Raw genomic sequence first — 24609 nt, forward strand, 5'->3', positions numbered from 1 at the left:
TTGCTTTACGGAGTTCTGTTTGGACTCTGTGATGCAGAAATCCACATTGGTATTACACCCCAAACCACCATGGGGGAATGCACTTTCAAGGTTTTTACATCATGGGATGATGGCATTTTACATGTCTTGTTAGGTGTAATGTATCTGCCACTTTAGTGACTCCAACCTTCAATCTAGCTGAATGCCTTTCCTAGTTTTCTTCTGACCGGTGTTAATGTAGTGTTTTATGCATTTGACTGGCAATATTGAAAGTTTTCTAATATATGACCAACATTGTGTGTAATTGAACTCTCTCTTTACATTGATGAAGGTGTCTCATGTTAGTGTTCTGTGTTTAGAATATGTGTATTCAATGCAGATTAAGGACTACGACGTGTTTACCTGTCAGGCAGCCAAGTCACCTTTCGCCTAATTGAGGCTTTCGTATCTGTCGTCTGCCGTTCAGGATGACAGTATTACTTGTGAATACTGCTGATGCAATGTATCTGAGTTCGCTTTGGGGGGGGCGGTCAATATTGGCCCCATTTTACTGTGATTGACTTCTTTAAAAAGACACAAGAGGCAAGAATGTCCGGAACGTAAAGGATGTCAGCACAGCGGAAAATAAGAACAACACAATGGGAGATTGCGACTAATCAGATCTACTGCCCTTGTCATTTTGCACACTTTTTATGTGTACTTTTTACTTTTGGTACTGTAGAATTATACAAACAGGCGACAAATCGAAGGGAAATCCATCAGAAATATGTCTTGGGTGTTGGGCCAATACATGCCAGAGTCGGAGTAATGCAGCTCAGTTCTTGTGGAAAATATTACCTAATTTTGTGTGAATAATTGTAGTGGCAAGCAAACATAAGATGGCCAAAATCTCCTCTTTATGGTCAATGTGGTTAAATTCTGATGACTTTAAAGGCTTAACACATCTTATTTTTTATAGTCATTAAGTGTCCCAAGTGTCCAACAGATGTGGCCTGATCTGAGCACCACTTTGCACAGTTGTGCACCGATCCTGAGTGGACCTAAACAGTGCCAATCAAATGCCCTCCACCTGTTAGAGCCCAGGGTCAAAGGCTCAAGTGGTTTAGTGTTTTCCTTCGTTTTGTTGCCTGTGTGTATTTTATGCTGTGTAACCAGTAGTTGTACAAATTTTTACTTCAGGTATTTTTAGGAAGTTGTCTCGAAATGTTGATATTTAATTAGGACTTTTATGTGTCTGTGAGAGGTTCTAGTTAATCTTAGTCTTAGGCACTTTAAAGTGCTGTGAATTTTCCACACCCTTAGAGTTTTTGCTATTTTGGCATGATGTGTAGTTGATCCAGTCAATAAGGAAAAAATGAAACTGCAATACAAACTATGGGATTTTGAACACTGTACCAAAAACAGAAACTAAATTAAGAACAAATCTATATATTTATAGATAAATAAGCCCTAGCTAAATGTGTCTGTGTATTTTTGTATTTCACCACAATGTGGCCATGTTTAAATCAGGAGATTTATGCTTTCTTTAACCCAAATATGAGAACAGAACAAAACTGGGATTTCAGTCTTTAGCACAAACCGTGCAAAAACACAATTACACCTTGAAGGACACTTCAAACAAAGGACTACAAGACTACAAAATACTATTGCCACAATTATTACAGCAATAAAAAGCATAAAAAATCAAGATATTTTTAAAAATTAAGTTTTATACAAAGTTATTTGTGCATAAATTTCCAGGATGTACAAATCTTTCACAGCACACAACAAACATCAAACCAACCTCTGCTGTATGATTTTTCTAATGAGGTGCGTGGTTTTCTTCTGCGTAGCCTTCTGACATCTTTGGTACATCTGGGCTTGCTTTGATTGAAAGACTAGAAAACTGTACTTTCTATGCTCTGGTGCAATAAAACAATCATGGTGACGAGAAAATGTGTACTGTGGTTCTGTTTCTACGGTCAGTCAGCGGCACCATAGCAAAACCGAGACTGAGAAAGAATACGCTATCTGTGCTGTTAAGACAACATAAAACTCCAGATATTGCTCTTTTAAATATGAAATTATTACAAATTCTAAAGCAGCACACATTGACCACTGTATTGTAAGATATACACCAATCGATCACAACATTAAAACCACCTGCCTAATCTGCTGTGTTCCTCTTGTGCTGCTAAAACAGCTCTGATTCCTCATGAAGGCAGGGTCTTTGAGGATGTGCTGATTGGGAGCATGACAGCAGCAGTTGTCCCCAAAGATCAGCCTTGCTGGGGCACATCCTACAAAGGCTCATTTGGATTAGGGACTACTAGCGTCTTCCTGTGTTTGAGCACATCATCAACTGCAGTCGTGGACCAGGAATCCCAGGTCCCGACGTTTCCCAGCAGAATATTGCAGTTTCACAAGATAATGTTATTTATTTGACCTGTGAGGGGTTTTAATGTCATGGCTGATCTGTGTAAATGTAAATAATGTCACAGTAGAAAGTGAATTTACATCAGTATATCCTGTTCTTCAAGGCAAGAAGCAGCACACGAGGACCAGTTCACAGAAGGCTGGTGGAGGTGGATTCAGTTCAACAACAGGAAACTCCAGATTGCTGGGACTCAGTTATGCTTTTTCTGTCGCGCTCCAACTTCCTCCTGTGTTTCTGGAAAACACTGGAATCCAATGAGCATTCCTATGATGGAAAAACCTGCAAAAACACAGTGATGTACTTTTAACTGTGTATTCCAGTGTGTTGTGATTTAACTTAAGACGTCCTGATGGGGAGTCCAACAGAGGTTATTATCACTATTATTCATTACTCACTAGCCACAATGAGAGGGGCCATGACTCCGATAGTCAGCGGTGCAGTTTTATAGATAAAAGCCTCAGATAGGAAGTGGCCCAATGCCAGGACAAACGTCCATAAGGTGATGTGATACAGCCTGCAAGAGCCAGGGTTACACAGTGAATAGACTTCCACCAGAAATGAGTTTTTATGGTGCAGGAAACAACACGATGGCTTACGTTCTATTCTGGATATCAATGGCACAGGCACAGCGAATGATCGATGACAGCAGCGTCCAAATACCAAAGGTTCGAGCTTGGAGACCATTTACTGAGAAATTAAATAAATACAGATACAATATATCATGATAGAGAGCATCCATTATTAGTTGAGAACAATGCAGGAGGGTTTCTTGGAGCATTTCTTTCTTTCTTTTTTTTTAACCTTTTGAGCAGGTTTAGCTGAGGACATTGATTTATTATCTAATTCTATGATTCTATACACTAACCAGACACTTTATTAGTTACACCATGCTTGTACCAGGTTGGACCTTGTTACGTTTTCAGAACTGCCGTAATTCTTTCACAGCATCCCAAACGTGTTTTATTGGATTGACTTCTGGTGACTACAGAGGCCATTTGAGCTCAGTGAACTCACTGACATGTTTGAGACCAGTTTGAGATGATCTGAACATATCCAGTAGATGGGTACACTTATGTAATCATGGCCACAACAATACTCAGTCAGGTCGTGGAATTTAGCACTCAGTTAGTGCTAAGGGGCTCAGAGTGTCCCCCCCAAAATACCCCACATCATTACACCATCGCCACAAGCCTGAAAATTTGGATTTTGGATGGATTTATACTTTGATGTTGTTTTACAACAAATTCTGACCCTATCATTTGAATGTCAAAGTAGAAAATGAGACCACCAAACATTTTTCTGGTCTTCAGTTGTCCATTTTAGCTGATCCCTTGTTACCTCAGTTTCCTGTTCTTAGCTGGCAGTGGTAGCATCTGCTGCAGTCTTTTGCTGCTTCAAGGGTCCACATATTGTACTGAGTTGTTGCCACATGTTTAGGTGGTGAGATAGCAGTTGAACAGGTATACCTAATAAAGCGTCCAGTGAACGTAGAGCGGTGTCTGGTTTGTTATGCCACCTGTAAGTGCATTTTTCTGGAAATGTGCCGCAGTACAGAAGTTTTCTGCAATACTACTTATTATGGTGAAGATTATAAAAAAAACAACATTTTAATGCCCTAAATTACTATGGTTTATTCAAGTTTTTAATACAAAGTAAGAAAAGAAATTCAATATTGTGATTTCACAGGATTAGAATTATTGTTGCAGTCCAGATCAATGGGAATAACAGCAGCTAACAGCAGCTTATAAAAGGCAACATAATACTACAAAGGCTACAAGGGCTAATAATTATTATAAATGAATGCTTTCAAACTAAGTATATATCTTCCAATCTAAAGTGAAGTCTTGCTAATAACTACTACTATTGGTTTGGCTCCTATTAGGGAGAAATGGCCTTGTATATTCTGATTATGATTAATAAAACATTTATACGTGCTCTATATAGACTCTGCACGCCAGTGATATGCAGGCTAATAGGTAATTAGTTGATGATCATCACGTGCATTTTAACATAAAGTGTTGCTTGGTATTCGAAGCGTGTGGTGTTTGCCTAATTTATACTAATACTAGAGTCACAAACTAATAATCACGTTACTTTTAAGGTTGTCAGGTTGCACATTCCACTTCTGTCAGAAAACAAAATCCAGTTTTCTCACCAAACTCTGGCATGCCTGTGTAGAGCTTTTCGGACAGAAAACTGTGATCTCTGAAACTCTGCACGGTGTTTCCCATCGCGATGACGGACACCATCACCAGCCAGCTCCGCAGGACGTTCAGAAAGCGACTCATCTCTTCTGTGTGGAAGAAGCACCTATCAGAGAGGAAAACTGCCGGTTCACTGCAGGACACACCACTCCGAACTACAGGTCAGTACAAACCCCGGTTATATAACATTAGCATTGGACGGAAGAATAGATGTATTTCTATTTCATGTCTAACATAAGACATTAGCTGGCAATACATCAGTAACTCATATGACATAACAAGCTAACCCTGGATTAAGCAGGTTTATACAATTAGCTAGCCTATTATACTTTAAAACATCACGAGTACGTCATGTATTTACCTGACTGCGCCTGTCAAACTATCATATTCCCGACAAAACAGGAGTATACTGGCGCTAGAAAAAGTGGGACTGAAGCCAACCGAGTGGCGAGTCTTTCAATCTTGGCTCGTGGGGTTAACCAATAAGAGCGCTTAAAATGGCTCCTGTTAATCGTACCATGATTGTGATTGGTGATTTCAGGCGTTAGGGTTCCGCCTATTTCCCCCTCTAACCAATCTACATATAGCAATCCTGTCGCGTGTGGACAGTGCTAGACTGCGTCCAAACAAAGAGTAGCTGTAGAGCAAGAGAATTATGCAGGTGACGTGCCTCTACGAGCAAGGCTTGCCACTTGGCAGCCACCTTTGTAACGTTTCCGAGCACTTATTCCGAATCTAAATCCCAATTAATTATATTATTAGGTAATTGTGAACATGAAAAACTGCATCTATAGAAAGACCTATGAAATAATGCAAAAGACGTTCGAATTTTGACTCAACTAATCTACGACTAAACACGGTCTAAAATACGATTTTAACAAGCATTTATCCACTGGAAGTATATATACATTCTCTCACAATCTTAATTCAATACTCTTTGAAAGCCATGCATTTCTTTTATATAAAAATAGATGTAGATTTGAGGGGTCCCAGTATTTTGGAAATACTGCTGCACACCAGCTCACTGTGCAGCAACTGAAGCAACACAACAATATCAAAATATAAAGAACATATGAAGGAAATCGCTCTTTGTAATATTTCTATTGAAATGTTTTTGCCTATTTATTTTAAATGTACGGGCAGTTCAAAGTTTCGTCACGTGGATCAATATTGTCGCGCGCATGCGCCTTTCTCTGTTGCTATCCACTTGTTGTAGTTACAGGAAGATTAACGGCGATTGCTGGACTTGGCGATACCAACTAGCTTACTGTTAGCAGCCTCCACAGAAATTCAAGGCAAGTTTTTGTGGTCCGGGTATAGTGGTTAACTCATTTGCCTTGCATGTGAAAGGTTCCCGGTTCGTTTCCGGGAGGAAACAAACCCACCCTCAGAGTGTTATAAGCTAATGTACTCTCAAGTGCTGGTCCCAGCCCAAAGGAAGGGCATCCGCGCGTAATAGTCAAAATACGCGGATCTATTTGCTGTGGCGATCCCTTGGGAAATAAGCGAGCAGGCGAAAGTACCTTCTTTCTGTTGCTGTATGTATTTGTACTTCATTATAAAAACCTCAGTGGTGTCAAATTAAGCAGACTTTGCGTAGTTGACAACGCGTGCAGGCATAAAAGTAACGCTTTATTTAGCAGTTTGGTTTTGTCTTAACCATAGACTGTCTATAACGTGTTAAGATGATTTCACTGCCACAGCAGGCAGACTTAGAAAGCAGCAGCGGTTCTCAGGTGAGAGCATGCTAACTGTAAATCACTGTAGGACGCTGTTAGTGTTGCAGTCTTCGTGTTAAGCTGTCGTGGAGCAGAGTGTTATTAATACATCGGCGTTTTTATGAGATCATCTTAGAAGTGACTGTTGTGTTTGCCCTTGGATGTTGCAGATGCCAGGGTAAACACTAGATACCGGTACTTGGTCCCACGAAGATTTCTCCGGGCAGATCGTACCCCCCTTTGCAGTGAAAATGCCAGCCGTGATCCGTGATAAAGAGGACTCTGAATCCTCCTCAGAAGACGAGCAAGAGTAAGTACAAGTTAGCAGTTCATATTAATATGTCTGCTGCAGAATAAAGGACAGCCTGTGATCTAAACAGAGTCAAGGTCAGAGGTTATAGAAGCACCTGGGATTATCTGCTTTATATCACAAATAAAACAAGCTGCCTCAAATCTGTCTTTTCTCATTTAAAGAAAAAAGCAACAACTCTCTCAATCAATGCTATTGGTGCCTTTGTTTTGAGTATTTTGTCCTTCAAGAGGAGCTACTGTTGCTTGTTTGCAGACACACTGGAGAAGAGTAGGATATTGCTCACAGTCCCTGCAATCCCTGTGGGACTTGGCAAGTCAGTTAACTTCTTAGCCTACTGATCCTCTTGGCATACTGCATAAGATTTCCAAATAATACATCTTGTAATATGACATTATGGTGAACTAAAAGCATTGTTCATTTTCTCTCTCATTGCAAGTTACCAAATCAATTTAAGGTGAAATGTAATCGGTGAGGGATTACAGAAGATGTCCTGAGCTCTGTTTAATCATTTATGTCAAGATACATGCAAACAAAATGACACCTTCAGGTGTCTTTCATTCTGTATAATTGATGACTGTCATTTAGACAAATGAGTATATATCCCTCTGCTGTGGATGCACCAGCTGGTCTTTGCTTTCTTGTCTCGGTCTAATAATTCCCTCTTAAGCCGTGCTTAGTCAAACCTTTCTGGGTTCCTCTGTATCTGCTTTTAGGCTCCATCTCCTAAATTAGTTTGGATTGCTTAGAGTTAGCATTTAACCTTCAGGCTACCAACGCTGCATTTATTGACATGGCAGTAATTATACATTGAGATGCTACAACATGGTTGTTCAAAAATATCTACCCCATAAACACATCTCAGTTCCATTGCAAGAGTAATATTGCAGTAGTTTTTTTTAAACAACTGCTGTCTGCAATTTTTTACTTGCACACAAAAAGTCTTGACACCATGAAAGAAGTGTTGACCTTCCTCAAAAACACAAAAGGAAAGTCACCATGACTGTGATAAAAGGACAGTACTGTTTTGGTGCGAAAATGAGAAATAGGTGCCGCGGTTTACTGAAACAGCAAACACACAAGGTAATATAGTATATAAAGCAAAAACAAAGTTTTTACAATTCTAAAGAGCTTGAAAGTCATATTTTGTTTGACCGCCTTTATTCTTCAGCACAGCCTGAACTCTCTTGGGCAAGTTCCGGGCATCTTGAAGGACTTTCAAAGCTCTTCTTTGGATGCCTTCTGTTCTGTTCTCTGTCAAGATGATCCCACACTGCTTCAATAATGTTGAGGTCCAGGCTCTGGTGAGACTGATAGTGTTCCACTGTGGGTTTTTTAATCCAGGTATACTTGTACTGCCTTGGCATTGTATGCGGAATCATTGTCATGCTTAAAAATGAAACTGTTTGCAATGAGATGCTTTTCAGATAGTGTTGCATTGTAGAAGAAAATGTGAAACCACTTTTCTTTGTTTATAATTATATAAATAATCCACAACATCACTGGCTGAAATGTAGCCCCAAACCCTGACAGAGCCTTCAGTGTGTTTTACAGATGGCTAAAGACAAATTCTGGATTCACCACTCCGTAAGGCCTGTTGCTGTGCAGTTCTTTTGAATTTTGGCATTTTTCTGTCCTTTCTCCCTGTTTCTCTTCCTTAAGACTGGCTTTTTGACAGCCACCCTTCCACTTAAACCATTGCTAATGAGGGCTTGGTTTAGAGTAGCAGATCAACTGAAGAGCCAGATGCATCTCTCAGGTCGTGTGTCAGATTTGTACTTGTCCTATTCCTTAATGAACATTTCATCTGCTGTAGATAGTTTTTTTAGACCTGCCACATCTTTTTCTTCTTTAACTTGTCCAGTTTCCCTTTTAAGGACACACTGCGCATCTCGCTACACAAACAGTTCAGCTAATAGCTCTTTGGAAACAACACTGGTTCACGCCTTGAGTTTGGTGCCTTTTAATGCTTGCTTGTATTATAGTGAGCAAAATGCAAAGAAATTGTGTACCAGTTTTTCTTAAGTTCAATTTAAAATGGACAAAATAACAGGAGTATGCACAGTTTCACTTCTGGTAAGTAAGGTTGCACTCTTTGCCTTAATTACAGTGTATGCGGACCTTCATGCCACATGGGATGGCTACATGGTATAACATTACAGGCTGTCACAAAAGATGCACAGCACACATAAAGGCGAAACCATCCATTGGAAACCTACCATGGCAGAAACACAAGTCTACAGCACAGGCCTTTATTTCAACGTTTTGTTGAATTTAATAAAAACAGAAAAATCATAATCATGAGAATAAATGTTTTACAAAATGCACCCTGCACATGCTGATAGATGTCTGTCCAATAAGCCGTTCTATTTAAAATAAGATAAGATATACTTCATTTAGCCCATGTGCCAAAACATTAAAGACAACCTATAACAAGTTTAGATAAAGTACAATAATGCAGTAGACGTGGGACTGGAACCAAAATGTAATAGAAAGAAATGTCAGTTCCTCTTTGAATTTTACTGTTACAAATATCAACAATGCTTTAAAAGTACTAATATTGCACGATCATATTCAGAGATGATGGTGGTGATGTTAACACATTCTTCTGTATAAGATCTTAACATCTTGTGTGTATGCAGGTGTCTGGGTAGTCTCGGTGATGGCTTATGCTCATGATAAACAACAAGCTTAAATACTATCAAAAGACTCCTCTTAACAGTGAGCAACCCAGCCGTGTCAGTGCGATAATCTGCGATATTGTCTCACATACCTGGATACTTGAGCTAAGGGCAGCAGTTGCTTGCATGCCCCACCTCTCCCACTTGTCAAGGCTGGTCATACCTGATTGACTTCTACTCCATCATCATGTCACCTTATCTTATTTTGACCCCCTGATAAGCAGGCTGTGTCTGGTACTGTTAGACATTCTCGACTTTTACAAGGGTATTTGGAGTACTGTACATGGGTTTGTTATTGCCCAGCACCTCACAAAGCTCTGTGTGGTTCTGCCTCTATCTGCTTGACTGAAATAAACACCACGTCACGAGGCATTCCCGCAGCCTTAGGTAAGATGCCCATATAGGTCAGTTCATGTCATCCTGGAAGATTTTGGGCACTGAAATTCACCCCAAAGTGCATCTCTGAAACTTTGCTCCTGTTATTTTTATTAAGTGTCTGTATAATTTGTCACCCACTAGAGACCATCCCTGCATCTCATGGGGCAGCCTTAGCAAGACCATCCCGATTCTCCTGTTTTTCCCTGAAGCTGTTGTTTCAAAAGATGGAAGCATATCTTCTGTTGGAGGTACAGTGCAGAGTAATAAAAATGACATTTTGGGGGGAATAAAAATGTCATTTTGGAGCCTATGAAAGTTCAATGCTAAGAATATCTTGTTGTGCTTTTTGCACAGAACGATATAATATGGCCTTCAAGATTGTGCGCACAGAGAGCCGCCTGGTACGAGAAATACTCACCAATCACGGATTCCATGAGGTAATGTTCTCACTTAAATCGTACAACTTTAACAGATAATCTTGTAAAAATACATTGTTTTTCTTTTTTTCTTTCTTTTTTTTTTTGCGGCACATGCAATTGTAGGATACGCTTTACTGTAGGTCTGTTAATCTTCATTTGACTGCTGGTGACAAAGCCCGGGAATGCACCCATGGAAAAAAACAAAATGACCTCAAAAAGCATTAATCTGGTTTCACGAGGGCACACAATCCCCGTTATTGCTCTCTCCAAGCAGCTACAATTAATTCCCTTTTTATTTCATTTCAATGCTTCTCGACTGCTGCTAACCCATCATCAAAAGGCAGACGAGTGTCTACCGCAGCCCGGACAGAGCCAAACTTTAATAAGCCTTTATTGCGAACATCTGGCTCTCCACGGGACGCGGACAGAATGGCCATGTGAATCCCGCCTCCTAACAAATTGTTGGAAAAATACACAAATAAAGAGATAAAATAACATGACAGTGATGGAAATCTGTGAACTGGCCTTCCCTTTTGAGATCGTGTCAAAAGCGTAAGTCGTACAGTAGTTCGTGGGGTTAGTGATGGGGTAATGGTGGTGATGCTGGAGTCTGTTTCTTAGATTCAGCCGAGCAATCAAACGTGATGGACGTCAGAATACGATGCTTCTGTTGGTGGCTGGAAACTCTTGAGAGCTTACCCTTTTAATGATCCCTTTGCTGGTGTATTTTACTTTTTGTGCGCTAAATCAAAATCATTTCATCTGGCTTGTCTGCTCAGTTCAGTCTTGCTATTTTTCAGGTTCACCCAAACAGCAATGACTTCAACCTCATGTGGACAGGGTCTCACCTCAAGCCTTACGTACTACGCAGCCTTCAAGACTTCCAGAAGGTCAACCACTTTCCCAGGTATAATAGAGGTTTCAAATATAGAGTGTGTTTCCACTGTTTCCTCTGTTATAAATATCGCCGTATGAGGCAATGTGTTTGTTGGCTTTCGCTTGCAACGTGCGATTTATTTGGGACCGATGTCTTTATGAAGCATGAAGTGAATCATACCGTCAGGCCCAGGGTGTTCTGTAGCCGTTATGTGTTCCTATATTTGTTCTTCCACACGTCCAGATCGCACGAACTGACACGCAAAGACCGTCTCTATAAAAACATCCAGCGAATGCAACAGACTCATGGCTTCAAAAACTTCCACATTGTTCCTCAGACCTTTGTGCTTCCCGCCGAGTACCAGGAATTCTGCAGTAAGATACCACCCACACATAATCCTGTTCGTCTTAGCAGGGCTATATTTATGACATGTTAACAGTCATTTTGAATGACTGCAGTTCTCTGCGTTTCCTGCTTTCCTCTTCTTCTTTTCTTTCTTTTCCTCAGATTGCTTTGCCAAGGACAAGGGCCCGTGGATAATTAAACCAGTAGCATCTTCAAGAGGACGAGGTATCTACTTGGTTAGCAATGTGAGTTTATTTTATTCTTAGACTTCTGTGCCTTTTGATCCTTAAAATGTGAACACTTCACACTTTTCTCTCCTTTCATTTTCCCCTCTCCCCAACCGGTCACACCAGATGGCCACCCTCCCCTGAGTCTGCTGTCATGGCTGCCAAGTGCTTGTTCATAGCAGATAATTGGCTCCCTGGCCTTCTGTCTGTAGTGTTTTAGTCTTTTCCTTAACATATAATGTGTACTGTGGCTATTACACTGTTTTAAATGGCTCTGAGTCTAATTACATTTTTTAATTCTAAACTTCAGTTGTCAAAACCTTCAGAGGACTTCAGTGATATAATAAATATAATTTGACAGAAAAATACTTCTACAAATTCCACCTCGTTGTTTGTTCCTGGTGCTTTGTGGCTACAAACCTGGGTGGTCATCGAGGAAAAAAGAAAGCAAATTAGTGGACTTTGTGTTGCAAGTATGCTGCCAACCTAGTGTTTTTGAAAGGTTAAGAGTAAACCTTAACCTTTAAGTAAAGTAATTTTGAGTCACGGTTATAGGTATTTTTCTTTCTTCCTTAATTCCCTGTGTAGTTTAGTCTTGGTATACTTGGTACTGCTGATCCCCAAGTTTGGAGGATGTCAACTATTACTTCTTTCCCACCTGTGTTTGAGCTTGGTGTGACTGCACTGGCGTGTGTTTGCAAAGATGGGGAAAGTTATTCCACATCGCTTTTATGTCGGACTAGTGTCGGATGTTGGAACTCGGAAGTGATGTCACTCCAGAGTTAGTGCATTCCAGTGCTAAAGTTGGAAAAGCGAGAACAAAAACAGGATTTGTTTTGATTCTTAGCGAGATAAAGCCATCCAGGTATCACAAGCAATACAACATAATACTTGTTTTTTATGTGGGGTGGCTGTAGCTCAGGAGGTAGAGTAGGTCATCTGCTGATTGTCTGCTGATCAGAAGGTTGGTTGTTCGATCCCTGGCTTCCCCGGTTTGTATCTATTAGAGTATGAATGTTAGTTAGAAAGCACTGAAAAGCATAGAAAAGAGTCTGTGTGTGAATGGGTGAAAAAAGTGCTTTGAGTGCTCCAGGAGAACAGAAAAGCACTATATAAGAATCAGTCCATTTACATACTTCAAACCAGCATTGGGGCACATTCTTGGGTAGAGCCTGGTCAGTGCTTTGTGTATAGCTTTTTTTATCAAGTCACAAACATACAACATTGGCTATGGAGATTTTACAGTTCAAGTTGTACTACTGTTTACAGTAGTACACTTTACATTCATTGCCACCATTGCAGACTGTTAACTGGAGGTTGGTGGGGCTTCTCTGACTTTCTGAATAGGAAATATGAGTTGAAGGGGGCATTCGAGATTAAATTTCAGACCAGGGACTCAGAAATCCTGATTTCTGACCTAATCTGAAATGCACAGTTCTTCTCCCCAAAATAGCCTTTTCAAAAAAATAAAAATAGTGTTGGCATATTTGTAAAGTATGAAAGATAAAACAACACTGAACACAATTAACTGAATCTTTCTTTGTTAATGGGGACTCCAGCACTGGGACTAGTGTTTAATAGTAACTACAAAGCTAAAGCCAGCAGAGTTTAAGAATAGGTTAACACGGACTGAGAAACGGGGAGAAGAAAACAGCTAATCTTAATGCCAAGCAAAGCTCAAAACAATAATACTGACTGTCAGTCAGCTCTTCTGTTGTGTGTGTGTGTGAGAATAAACCATGTGCAAGCATGAATTCGCATTAAGGGTAAAACCTTAGTGGGAGTTAACTATAAGCACACTGACATAAAAAAGTACCATGTGAACTCAAACAGTCACTTGGCCAGATGTTATCTAAGTGTGGGGGTTGCACTGATACAGCTGTCTTCGAAGTAAGTATCAACCAGCGTTTCAGACATTAATAAGCTTCGCGGAGTAAATCACACACTTTCAAGGCCCCGGGCTCTTGGAGGAGCTCAACAAGGTTCTCACCCTTGGAAAACATGTGCACGATTCTTCTTCTTCTCAGGCATTTTTATGAAACAGTGGAAAGAATGTCAGAGCGATATTTGGAGAAAAGAAAGAAATACGTTCATCTTTTTTGCTTTGCTTTTTCTCTGAACTGTAGCCAGCGCTGAGGTTACTCCAACTCCTACCCCCCCCCGCCCTTTACCCCATCTCTTCTCAACTTCACCACCTGCAACACATTTCAACCTCATAAATGACCCATCTCCCACCACCAGATTGTGTTTTTATAGGCTGTTATTGAAGCTTGACCCGCTATGACCAGCGTCACTGAAACTTTTCTTCATCTTATTATCCTTTGATGTTTATGGTTCACTGCAGCGTCTCGTCAGCCCAATGAACTTGAGTATTTAATGCAGTTCTATATGAATCATTCGTGGTGTTGTAGCTTTAAACTTGTGATAAAATACTGCCCGCATTTTCTTCTGTGTTCATCATATCTTCTTTTGTGCGTCCTGCTTCTCATCTACAGCCAAATCAGATTTCCATGACTGAAAACATTTTGGTGTCTCGCTATATTAATAACCCGCTACTCATTGATGGTGAGTTGTTACAGTTATATTTTTGCTATTTTCTTTTGACAGATTTGCACTGAACAATTTTATGACTTAATCTAATTGTTGTTTTTACAGGGTTCAAGTTTGACGTTCGTTTGTACGTGTTGGTAACGTCTTACGATCCTCTCCTCATCTATGTGTATGAGGAAGGCTTGGCTAGGTGAGTGTTTTTACCTTTGAAATGGTGACTAATACAATAGAAGCTATCTCCTGGTGCTTTTACATAAGATTTTATGTTGTCTTTTTGGTATCCATCCATCCATACAGCCATACATCTTGCTGTTTATCTGCTTTTAGCTGATAGAGACGGTAATTTTATTTTTTATTTTTTATTTTTTATTCCTATTTATTCTATTTATCCCCTTTGTATATTTTATTTATATTTGTCTCTGTATTTATATATGTGTGTGTGTGTGTGTGTGTGTGTGTGTATATATATATATATATATATATAACAATTCTGTAACTGTAACTTCGGTCGTTGCTGTGCTTTTTTTTGGAAGTCGAATTTCCCAGAGGAACCCACCCGAGGGATTAATAAAGTTCTATCTTATCTTATCTTATCTTATCTTAATTTAAACAAATATATTAAACAAATATATATAGACTTCCCTTTCTCCAGCCACTTCCTCAGCTCTTCTGGGCTGTGTTACCAAAGTGTTCCTGATTTAGCTGAGAGACAAATTCTTTTAAGTGTGTCCTGGGTCTGCCCCAGGTTCTCCTACCGGTATACCCCAAGACACCTCACTTAGGAGGCACTCACAATGCTTCTTATGTAGAAGTCACCTTAACTTGATGAGATGATGATCAAAGTCTTCACTTTTATTTTTTTGCAACTGAAAAATAACAGTATGTTACGTCTTTATGATTCAACACCTACATTTCCACTCTGTGTTGTTTGCTGTTGCTGGCGTCGCCACATCACGATGCATTTGATTGACACACTTCAACTGCAGTTCACACACTTCTCAGAGTCATCCATAGGGTTGTATTTGACTTTCTAGTTGGTCAGTTCTGGCTGGATGGCATAGATAGAACAATAAGTCACCATCATCTTCATGTCCACTCAACACATTCTTTTACTAAATATAAGTTCTTTCTCTCTTCTAAAACCACCAGTTATCAATTTAAAATTCAGTGATGTGAGATTGTCCTTGCCTCTCACTCTGTCAGCCCTGTGAAGGACTAGCGAGCTGTCCTCTTGGCTTCTGACAGTTTGAATAGGCTCCCCTAATTTAGATAAGTGGTTAACCAACATGAAACTTCCTGTTTATATGTGTCACGTTATATTAGGTTTTTGTGCCACGTTGCGTGTTGTTAAGGAAAGTCTTGTTTATTATTATGGATCCAGCGGGACTTTGTGAAACACTACATTCATCTTCCTTTAGCACCCACAAGAGGGCATCCTAAACTTTGCAGACTGCCTGTGTGGAGCGTGTGGCTTTGGCCACTTTAAAACAAAGCGCTCTATTGTTTCACTTGTAGGATGTGCTAATCAAATGTTTGCTGATTGTGACATTGTTCAAAGCTCATATCTATCACGACTTTATGTAATTGCGCTCGAGTTATTAGGCCTGGGTGTTCAGAGCAATAATAATTTCTTTAACAAAGAAAGGCTATTGTCAGACACGGTTGGGTCAGGAGAGGGTTGATGATTTATAGAATGACTGGCTCCTCACCTCGCTCTGATAGAGGTGCGTGCTCATGCTGGAAACACAGTGCCACTTCCCTCTTATTTGCTGGCTTCATTATCAACTGTTTTCAGTAAATCATGGCCGAATCTTGAATCCCACTTTTATCTCCTGACATTCCTTCACATGTGTTGGTATTCAGGTACATGGTGTGTGCCAAAGGAATTCTCATTATTGCACATGTGGCATCCACTCCTCTCAAACACTGCCAGAAACTAATCTCTTTCCCAAGTGCCCTTATTATTTATAGTCAAGTGTCTTACAAATGTGGATGTTACGGCACATGGATATGTAGGGGAATAGTTGGATTACGTAGAAGGATTTTTCCCCCCCCTTTTTCCTCTTGTGTAAATAAACCCTGCTCCTTCACAGATTTGCCACAGTTAAGTATGACAGGACTTCAAAGAACATCAAGAACACATTCATGCACCTCACCAACTACAGCGTGAACAAAAAGAGCAGCGATTATGTCAGGTAAGTCCCTTCAGTGATCAAAATACAACGCGGTGCTGTTACGGGAAGGCTCCCCCTCTGACTCATCCATTTATTACGGCTGGAGTGTTTGAAGCTCATTTCTTTCTTTTCAGTTGCGATGACCCCGAAGTTGAGGATTATGGGAACAAATGGAGTATGAGTGCAGTGCTGAGGTATTTGAAGCAGGAGGGGAAGGACACCACATGTGAGTTAGACCTTCACCTTGTTCTTTTCATTTTTAATATCCATGCAATGACGACAGAAGTAACTTTTCAATCTGTTTTCTTTTTTAAAATATCTTATTTTCCTTTGATGTTTCTGTCGCAGCGCTGATGAAGCAAGTTGAGGACCTCATCGTCAAAGCTGTACTGAGCGCTGAGCTACAGATAGCCACCGCCTGCAAGACATTTGTTCCTCACAAGACAAACTGCTTTGGTAATCATTTCCTATTCTTCTTAAAACTGTCTTTTTTCCCCAGCCACAGTTAAAACAATCTAGTCCCCCAAAATATGCTTACACCTGCTACAGCCACTGTGAATTATGGGATCCAGCTGCGTTTCCAAAAGAATTTGCTAAAATTCTGAAAGACTAGTCTGAATGTGAAGGCCATCAGCACAAATGTGGCTCCTCAAGAATTTCTTTTGAATGAAATTTGAACTCCGGGGGGAAAGAAAATCTCTCTTTTTGCTCACGGTGCAGAAGCACTCACACATACTTAGTCATACATATTACCACACCCCTCACATTTCTCTTCAGCTTCAGATTCATTGTCCAGCAGCTCCTCCATACTATTTGTCCACTGAACCGTGCTGAAGTTGTAGACATTCATTCCTCAGTGTGGAACCTTCCTGCATGTTTGCTGCCCTCTGACTGGCTGCCGGGTCGTGGACGGCCTGTTGACTGAAGCAGGAATTTGCTTCCTCTCCTCTGTTGCCATTCAGCCTGATTTAGACTGACTGTTTTCTTGGCTAGTCTTGCCTTGCAGTGGGCTCGTGTGAACTCCATTTTGGAGCCATTACCCATGTTAGTGTTGGCACTAATTGTCTGCGCTCTTTCTTCGTGTCTGGCAGCCTTTCTGAGATTTTGGGTTTGAAAGCGAGTACGCTGGCCTAGCTTCTCTCAGCACCACTGCCTCTTTTTCACTCTCTCCCCCCCTTTTCTCTTGCTGCTTCTTCTGCCGCGTTATGTTTATAATTCGCCCTTTCATGCTCACATTCTCCTCACCTCTCAGTCGTTAGAAAAATAAAGGACTCCACAGTTGTGACAGGCCTCTTAGACGTAATAGTCCTACGATGGGCGGTTGTTTGGGCTGTACTGGATGCATATCAGCAAAATATAACCATCAGACATTCGCCTGCATAAAGATGCTATCTGCACCCTGAGCATCACTGCAAGGTTGAGAAAACACACATTAACCCAGGGTGTAAAGGTGACCATGCAGGTATTTACTTACCAAGCCTCAACCTGGCTTTCATACATACCTGAGAGACACTGTATACAACGCGATGACATATTTTTGGAGAGAAGGGGTGAAAAACAAGAATGGATAAACAGGTTTGCTTCTGTTCTCATTCATTATTTTTGTCAGTGCTTGTATTCTGTTTTTGTGTATTGTTTTTTTTTTTTTTAAATGCATTCACAAAAATGCTCCACAGATGCATGCAAACAGCACACTAGCAACTGAATCTGATCTTGCACCAACCTGTAGACGAGTAAGAATGTGTTCCTGTTTTATATTGTTTTGTTCATAGCCTGCTTTGAAACTGAACTAAAGGTGAACAAGTGGTAAGAGGTGTTTACATTAATATTGCAGAAACCCAAGTCTGCTTCATGTATACAGTAGCTGGACTGAACAATAACAATTAGGTACTGCACCTTTTGATTAGGACCCATAATACTCTGGAGTCTGTTGTGAGCATGGCCATTATCGTACTTCATCCGTATCAGTTTACTGTTGAATTTAGTGCAGTTTTGTTGTCTTAGATAGCCTCAAGCAAGTTAATTACAGCATTCATAGTCTATTTACAGGATTATATTTCCAAAGATAGACAGTAGACCACCCTCATCCTTTCTCTGTTGATCTGTCTCTCCCAGTGTGGTCATGTTGCTCTCTGTGTGTATGTGCATACATTATGAACACAGGAACATGTAGAAACCAGTATAAACCATGTGTTTTCCAAACATACAAGCTTAAAGCTGTCTAAGCTTCAGGCAGTCCAGTCCGATATCTTTGTGGGCTTCTTTTTCTTGTCCCTGAAATAAAAACCCACCCTAACCACCTGGGAGTCATGTTCACTCAGCCACTGTCAGCTCCTTTGCTTCTCCTCTTTCACTTATCCTTACTATATTTTCCCACTTCACAGCCACCACTATCCTCAGCCTTCTTCCTGGCATGCCTGTAATAGTAAACAGGTAAAGCGTCAGAATGCGTGGCAACAAATGCATGTGTGTTAGCTCAATGAACGTGCTGATAAAAGCAGCCATTGTTTAGAGTTTTAATACAGTCTGTTGCTTGTCTGGAAGGGAGCCATGCGAGACCATAAAGCACATTATAATCTTAATTTACTGCAAATTGTTCCCTGCCATTTTAATGTCCATTAATGGCTTTAATACAATGTTTATTGTTTTCCAATTGGATTTCTTCCCTTTGCTTGAATTGCACGGTGTGTCTAAATGCACATACTGTAACAAAATCTTTTTATAGCTCCGTAATGTCTCATGTGGGAAGAAATAAAAACAGCAGTTTTTTCGTTTTACATTGTAAGGAGTGGGTGTAAGTGTGTGTGTGTGTGAGTGTGTGTCCGTGGAGAGAAAATGCCACCCATGCAGCTCTTTACCGCTGCTGTGTGATTAATGGACAGGGTTTTTTGCTGAGAGATGCTGATTATGAGATGTTTTGACTAAGATCTGATTAGCCAAGCCAAAGGCCTATTTTATTACACACAAAACATTCCACTTACTGGTCCTATGTTTCACTGAACGTCCCTCATTAAGTGCTGAGTGTGGTTGGATCTCCCGTCTGCGAACCACTCTGCCTGTCTTACATTTGTCAGATACTCCCACACTTCACTGCGGCACAGTGTTTGTGTTCCTATGATGACAGTGCAGCTGCTGTGTAACTGAGTGTTTTCGAGAATGATTAATGGTTTTGGGTCCCACTATCACAATAACGCTATAGAGTGTTAACAGCGACTTAATTTGTTGTCCTGGGAGTGTTTTCTCGATTGTGGCTCTGAGGCGTGCCTGTTAAGCTCCTTGCGACAGCAGTGAAACAGTTCAGCGCCATTAATTTATTTCTGAATTTAATTGTCCTTGCTGTGAAAAGAACACACATGAAGGAAATACTTTATGTTGATGTTGTTATTGTGGACCAACAAGCTGCATGGGCAGGGTGGGGGAGATCATTGTTTTTGGGCATTTGTCTGTTGTGGTGAATTTTCCAGCAGCGCCCATCCAATAACAAAAAAGAAAGCACACCAAAAAAACCCCTCAAAAAACTCTTCATCATCCCTTTTCTCTGTCATATTTATTCTCTCCCTCCCTCTTTAATGGGTGTGATGTGGATGTTCGCTGCCTCTCGTCTGCTTGTCTGTGATGCTTGTTGTGGGCTCTCTGTGGGCACATTTAAAAGTGTTCCCCTGGCAGCGGTCGAGCCGCAGAACAAACGTGCCTAACAGTGAGCGCTTCGACAGGCTCACAGGGAAGGAATGGCGTCTGCTACTAATTGGGGGAAAATTTGTGACACATGGAGCCTGCATGTCGGGGGGGACGGTGAGGTGGTGTAACACCTCCTGTTTTTTTTCTTTTGTTGTTGTTGTTTTTTCTCCCTGTTGTTGTGGTGCCACTGAAGTGAGAGCGTAAGCTAAGCCATTTTATTCCAGCGCTCTTGTCTATAAGCTTTATGATACACACACTCTCTCCCCATCTTCCTATAAAATGGATTGAATGGTATAAAGCTAGCAAGTGGAAAATAAAATGCTTTGCTAAGTGAGCACTGCTTAGCAGTGGGGGTCCCGTCCATCCGCAGAAGTTAAAGAAGGTAAAGATGGCAGTGGCAGCTTATGTTGCAGCTTTTGGCTTGTGGGCGTAAGGCAGACTTTGCTCATTTCCATCACGAAAATAGTGTTTGCACTTTCACCAATTTGGACCCTATGACACTACCATAAGTTCAGCTCTCAGTGCATGTGATATACAGTGACCCAGTGATATTGTGCTTCCCTGATGTAAAGAAATGTTCTCAAGGTGTGTCCTGAAAAAATTACATTTAACAAACTCATTCAAAGGTACAGTAAGTCATTCTTTGTTATTTAATAGAAAAAAGAATGTTGGACTCATTAATATACATAGATTAATGTGCAACTAAATCTTCTAGCAAACTGATACATTCTCATGAATGTAAAGAATTAATCCACTAAAAATATATAGGAGCAGGTGCCAGTGTGTGGATTTCAACATGTTGCCCATCATCTCGAATAAAGTGGCTGAGATGGACATCGATGTTCCGTCTAATCAAATTTTATTTATGTGGCGAGAGATCAGTCACTAGCTATTCAGGATATTCTCAACAACTTATAGTATCGCTGTCAGTAGACAGAAGTGAGCTTTACTGACTCATCGAGTTCTATCAGACCTTTTCAGCCTTCTCCAGTGTTGATCGATGTGGACACAAAGCATGTAGACAGCTGAGGTAAACAGAGGACTGACCGCCTATACTCACTACACATGAACAACAGCCAGAGTTGTTTGTCCTACAACAGCCACTATATCTGGGATTATGAATTGAAATAAGACAGGTAATGCCGCGTTCCAGATACCTCGGAACACTCCCAAGTTAGGATCTTCCAGAAAAAGCTAGGAGAAACAGGATTTGTTTTGGTTCTTGGCAAGGAAGAGTCATTTAGGTATCACTAGAAATACAGCATACTTATTTTTTGCACTTAAAAAACACATTCATGTATCGAGCCTGATCAGTTCTGTGTATGGCTTATTTAGCAGTGGAAGTACAGATTAAAAATTCACAATTTTACAAACATTTAAATTCAGCACCACCTTCTTGGATTACTAAGTTGGGGTATGTCGATTTGTTCTGATTTTTCAAGTTTCAGTCCGAGTTGAGGGGGCGTTTCACAAAAAATCTCTGAATGGGAACTTCCGACTTATTCAGCAACGCACCATAATAAAAGAGAATTCAGTATTCAGTTGACTGCAATCTGAAATCTATTAACACCTAGTGGAGAGATTTTAAACACTGTTCCTTTAATGTTGAAAATAATTTTATTTACAGCAAACAAGAACCCTATGCCACAATTTCAGTTCAACATATTTTCTCTGTTGGTCCAGAGCAGATTTGTTTCTTACAAAAACTGCATGGCTGTTGCATTTCTTTTCAACAGAAACAGTTTATTCATTCAAACACGAATGAGCAGACAGCTTTACATTGCATGCGGATAGCCTATAAATTACATACACCAAACAGACATGTTTGTATGAGTCATGTTTTCGCCATATAACGAAATCCATATAACCTTTTATAAGCATATGCTCCTATAACCCATTTGTCACTCACAGAAAGGAAATGTAACATCTGTCCTCAGATACAAAATGCATTTCATTCTAAAATGAATTGAAAGTAATAAATGGAGACCCGCATTTTTTACCAAACTGAACAAAACTTCTTGACCATTTCTGATGAATATCAAGCAGTTTTACTTGACATCTGCCTCCAGGATTTTATTTTTTGTTCCAACATCTGCAAGTTATTTAGACATGCTCCAGTGTACATACTATACACATCTCATACAACTCATGGTTTGTTTAATGGTTAACTTCATGAGTTTTTAACTATATACAACATCACATAATTACATTTACTCATCCTTTTAAACTTGATCTGCTCTGTTTTATCAATGTGATACTGAGTGTAAAGCTGGGGCCACTGGTGGCTGTCATGCTGGCTTTTGTGTGCTTAACACTGGCATTGACCTGAGATGTTAGAACAAACAGTGCTGCTTACAGCAGCTTTGAAACCTCCAGCCACCCAGGCCTATTCTCAACATAGCCTGTTCTTTTGAAGTGCCATTAGAGGGATTTTTTCTCTGCCTCTTTGGCTGGGCTTCACGCTATCCCTGTAAAATACTGCGGTTTCCCTGCACGCTGCTGCTGGGGCCGATGGCTCGTTGGCTTATTGGGTGACACTCCCCAGAACAGTGTGAGAGCTTTCATATGGCACATAGGGCAACTCTGCCACTGTGAGCTATATATCAGTCAGTGAAACAGGAGAGAAAATTGGAGTAGAGTGGATTAATTTTTACATGGGGAACTGCCTGACCACTTTTTTATTGTGTCACTCAGTGCTCAGCTATAACTGGGGTGAAATATATACTATAATAATATATTGTCTAAGGCTTTCTAATTCCCTAGATTTTGCCACTGTAAGTCATGGTCCCAGTTTAGTATCTGAATTTATTTTCCAAGTTAAAAAGATACTAACTTATGATGGTGCTGGAACTCTTTCTGGTGACCATTAGGGCAGTGTCCTTCTAGGTAATATCTAATGAAACTATGTACATTTGACTTTAACCTTCTCAACCAAAATTATTTGCTGGACAGTTTGTTTTTGAGCCACCATCTTATGTAAGAATCTTCATGAGAGATGTGTATATATATGCTTGGTTAAAGCATTTGAGCCAGTCCCTCAGTAGCAGGCACTGGTAAATGTTTCTTTCTTGAATGATTGGGTATATAACATGCGTGTAATCAATAGCAGAAAGTCATGGGCCATGTTGCCAGATGCCACATAATGAGGTTATGACAGAACTCTGGAAGTGCTTCTGACTTTGATATCCTTCATCCTTTAACTGAGCAGATCTGGGAGATTTTTTCTTTTTTTTTTTAGTAATCCTGTTTCTGCTGACTTCTTTGTCTGCAGTAAAACCTTTTGATTCATTTTGTGTTTCCCTCTATAGAACTGTATGGTTTTGATGTGCTCATTGACTCCAACCTCAAACCCTGGTTGTTAGAGGTGAACCTTTCTCCCTCCCTAGCCTGGTGAGTGACTCAATTACTGTATTAAATTGTTGTCATTTGTTATTTCAGGAGGATCTCTTTTCCAAAACACGCAGTACTTTGCAAAAGTATTGAGACACCCCTCATTTCTTTATTATAGTTTGCTTCAAAGGAGCCAGCCTTTCTTTTATTATTTTAAAGTGCTCTTGAGCAGTAGTTCTCCATGTAAAATGTAAAGCTGTAGGTGTTTTTTTTTTAATCATCTCAAGGTTGTAAAATGTTCCTAATTTCAGTGCCATGTTGAAGGCACTCAACTGATGAGCATTTTAGTCTGACATTATATGCCAATAATGTTTTTGTTTGTGAAATCTGCTTATTTACAGTGATGCTCCCTTGGATTTAAAGATAAAGGCCAGCATGATTGCAGACATGTTTTCACTTGTGGGTGAGTGCATCCGGCAGGAATGAATGCAGCTTATATTTAATTCCACAGTTTTGCACAAGTGGGTGGACTTTATAGACAATCACTTCATTTAAAATGTGCACTTTGAGCTTGATGTAGACTTGCATAGGAAATGCTGGTGAATTAAAGTAGCCTCAGGCCCTGATACCTCACACATTGGTGTTTGACTATTAGGAAGCAAGTGCTTAGGCTTAGGCATAGATAAAAGCCCTTGTAAGAATGTGTACAGGTATTGGTGAATGGGGCTTGTAGTGAGAAAACACTTTGAGTGCTTAAATAGAAAAGAGCTATATAAGTACCAGTCCATTTACATGTCTGTATCTCCATATTATCAGCCACTAAATAAAAATCAAAGGACAAATCTTGGGAGAATATCGACATTAAAAGTTATGGGGGAAAAGTAAACATTAACAGATGTCAGGTTTAAAGCAAACAGTTGCATTGGTACATGTTAACAATGTTAAAAGGGCAATTACGGGAGCCTTTTTGGAACTTTGTAGGCATGGATCTGACTAAAGTCAAAAAGAATAGTTGTTATAATTCACAACTTGTGACAACAAAACAAGATTATTTTTTTATTGCCTTTTCATATTATCCTAATAAGGACTTATAAATAACTACACATAAAATATTAGCGAAGTCTGTTGATGTTTTATGTCTCTAAAAGAAAAAAACATATCTTTCAATGTATTGAATTTTTAAATCACCAAATATCGTATCAGTATGAATCTTAAAAATACTATAACGCTGACATTCCACACCTACAGTAAGCCATCAATATACAAATCGCAACGCAGAATGAAGCTAGATTAACTGTTGAGTAACAAGGAGTCAGAGCCTAT

General features: G+C 40.0%; 2 protein-coding genes across 8 annotated transcripts in view; one reads left to right on the forward strand and one right to left on the reverse strand.

Moving 5' to 3' along the window:
- Positions 1-1668: 1668 nt before the first annotated feature.
- On the reverse strand, positions 1669-5084 carry erg28 (ergosterol biosynthesis 28 homolog). 2 transcript variants are annotated; one of them, XM_026151885.2, is made up of 5 exons: positions 4961-5084; positions 4551-4705; positions 2992-3082; positions 2791-2909; positions 1669-2674 (listed from the first exon to the last, which is right to left on the reverse strand). In XM_026151885.2, exons 2-5 carry the CDS (start codon positions 4681-4683, stop codon positions 2586-2588), a joined length of 432 nt encoding a protein of 143 aa, XP_026007670.1. In that variant the 5' UTR covers positions 4684-4705; positions 4961-5084; the 3' UTR covers positions 1669-2585. The 2 variants fall into 2 exon arrangements, with proteins under 2 accessions (XP_026007670.1, XP_026007671.1); XM_026151886.2 differs by having other exon boundaries at positions 4551-4688; positions 4961-5073.
- Positions 5085-5766: 682 nt separating this feature from the next.
- Positions 5767-24609, forward strand: part of ttll5 (tubulin tyrosine ligase-like family, member 5) — a 63496-nt gene continuing 44653 nt past the window's right edge. For 5 of the 6 annotated variants that reach the window (XM_080293870.1, XM_080293873.1, XM_080293872.1 and 2 more), the window contains exons 1-14: positions 5767-5894; positions 6488-6627; positions 9828-9934; positions 10041-10123; positions 10906-11012; positions 11226-11356; positions 11490-11572; positions 14050-14119; positions 14210-14294; positions 16198-16299; positions 16413-16504; positions 16627-16734; positions 23265-23346; positions 23688-23749. In XM_080293870.1, the coding sequence (XP_080149996.1) occupies positions 6569-6627; positions 9828-9934; positions 10041-10123; positions 10906-11012; positions 11226-11356; positions 11490-11572; positions 14050-14119; positions 14210-14294; positions 16198-16299; positions 16413-16504; positions 16627-16734; positions 23265-23346; positions 23688-23749 (1171 nt within the window). In that variant the 5' untranslated portion in view covers positions 5767-5894; positions 6488-6568. Of the gene's footprint in view, positions 6138-6487; positions 6628-9827; positions 9935-10040; positions 10124-10905; positions 11013-11225; positions 11357-11489; positions 11573-14049; positions 14120-14209; positions 14295-16197; positions 16300-16412; positions 16505-16626; positions 16735-23264; positions 23347-23687; positions 23750-24609 lie in introns of all 6 variants that reach the window. The other variant, XM_080293871.1, reaches the window with a different exon arrangement.

Source organism: Astatotilapia calliptera, chromosome 19 (genome assembly GCF_964374335.1).
Source record: "Astatotilapia calliptera chromosome 19, fAstCal68.1, whole genome shotgun sequence".
In the NCBI taxonomy this organism is placed as follows: Eukaryota; Metazoa; Chordata; class Actinopteri; order Cichliformes; family Cichlidae; genus Astatotilapia; species Astatotilapia calliptera.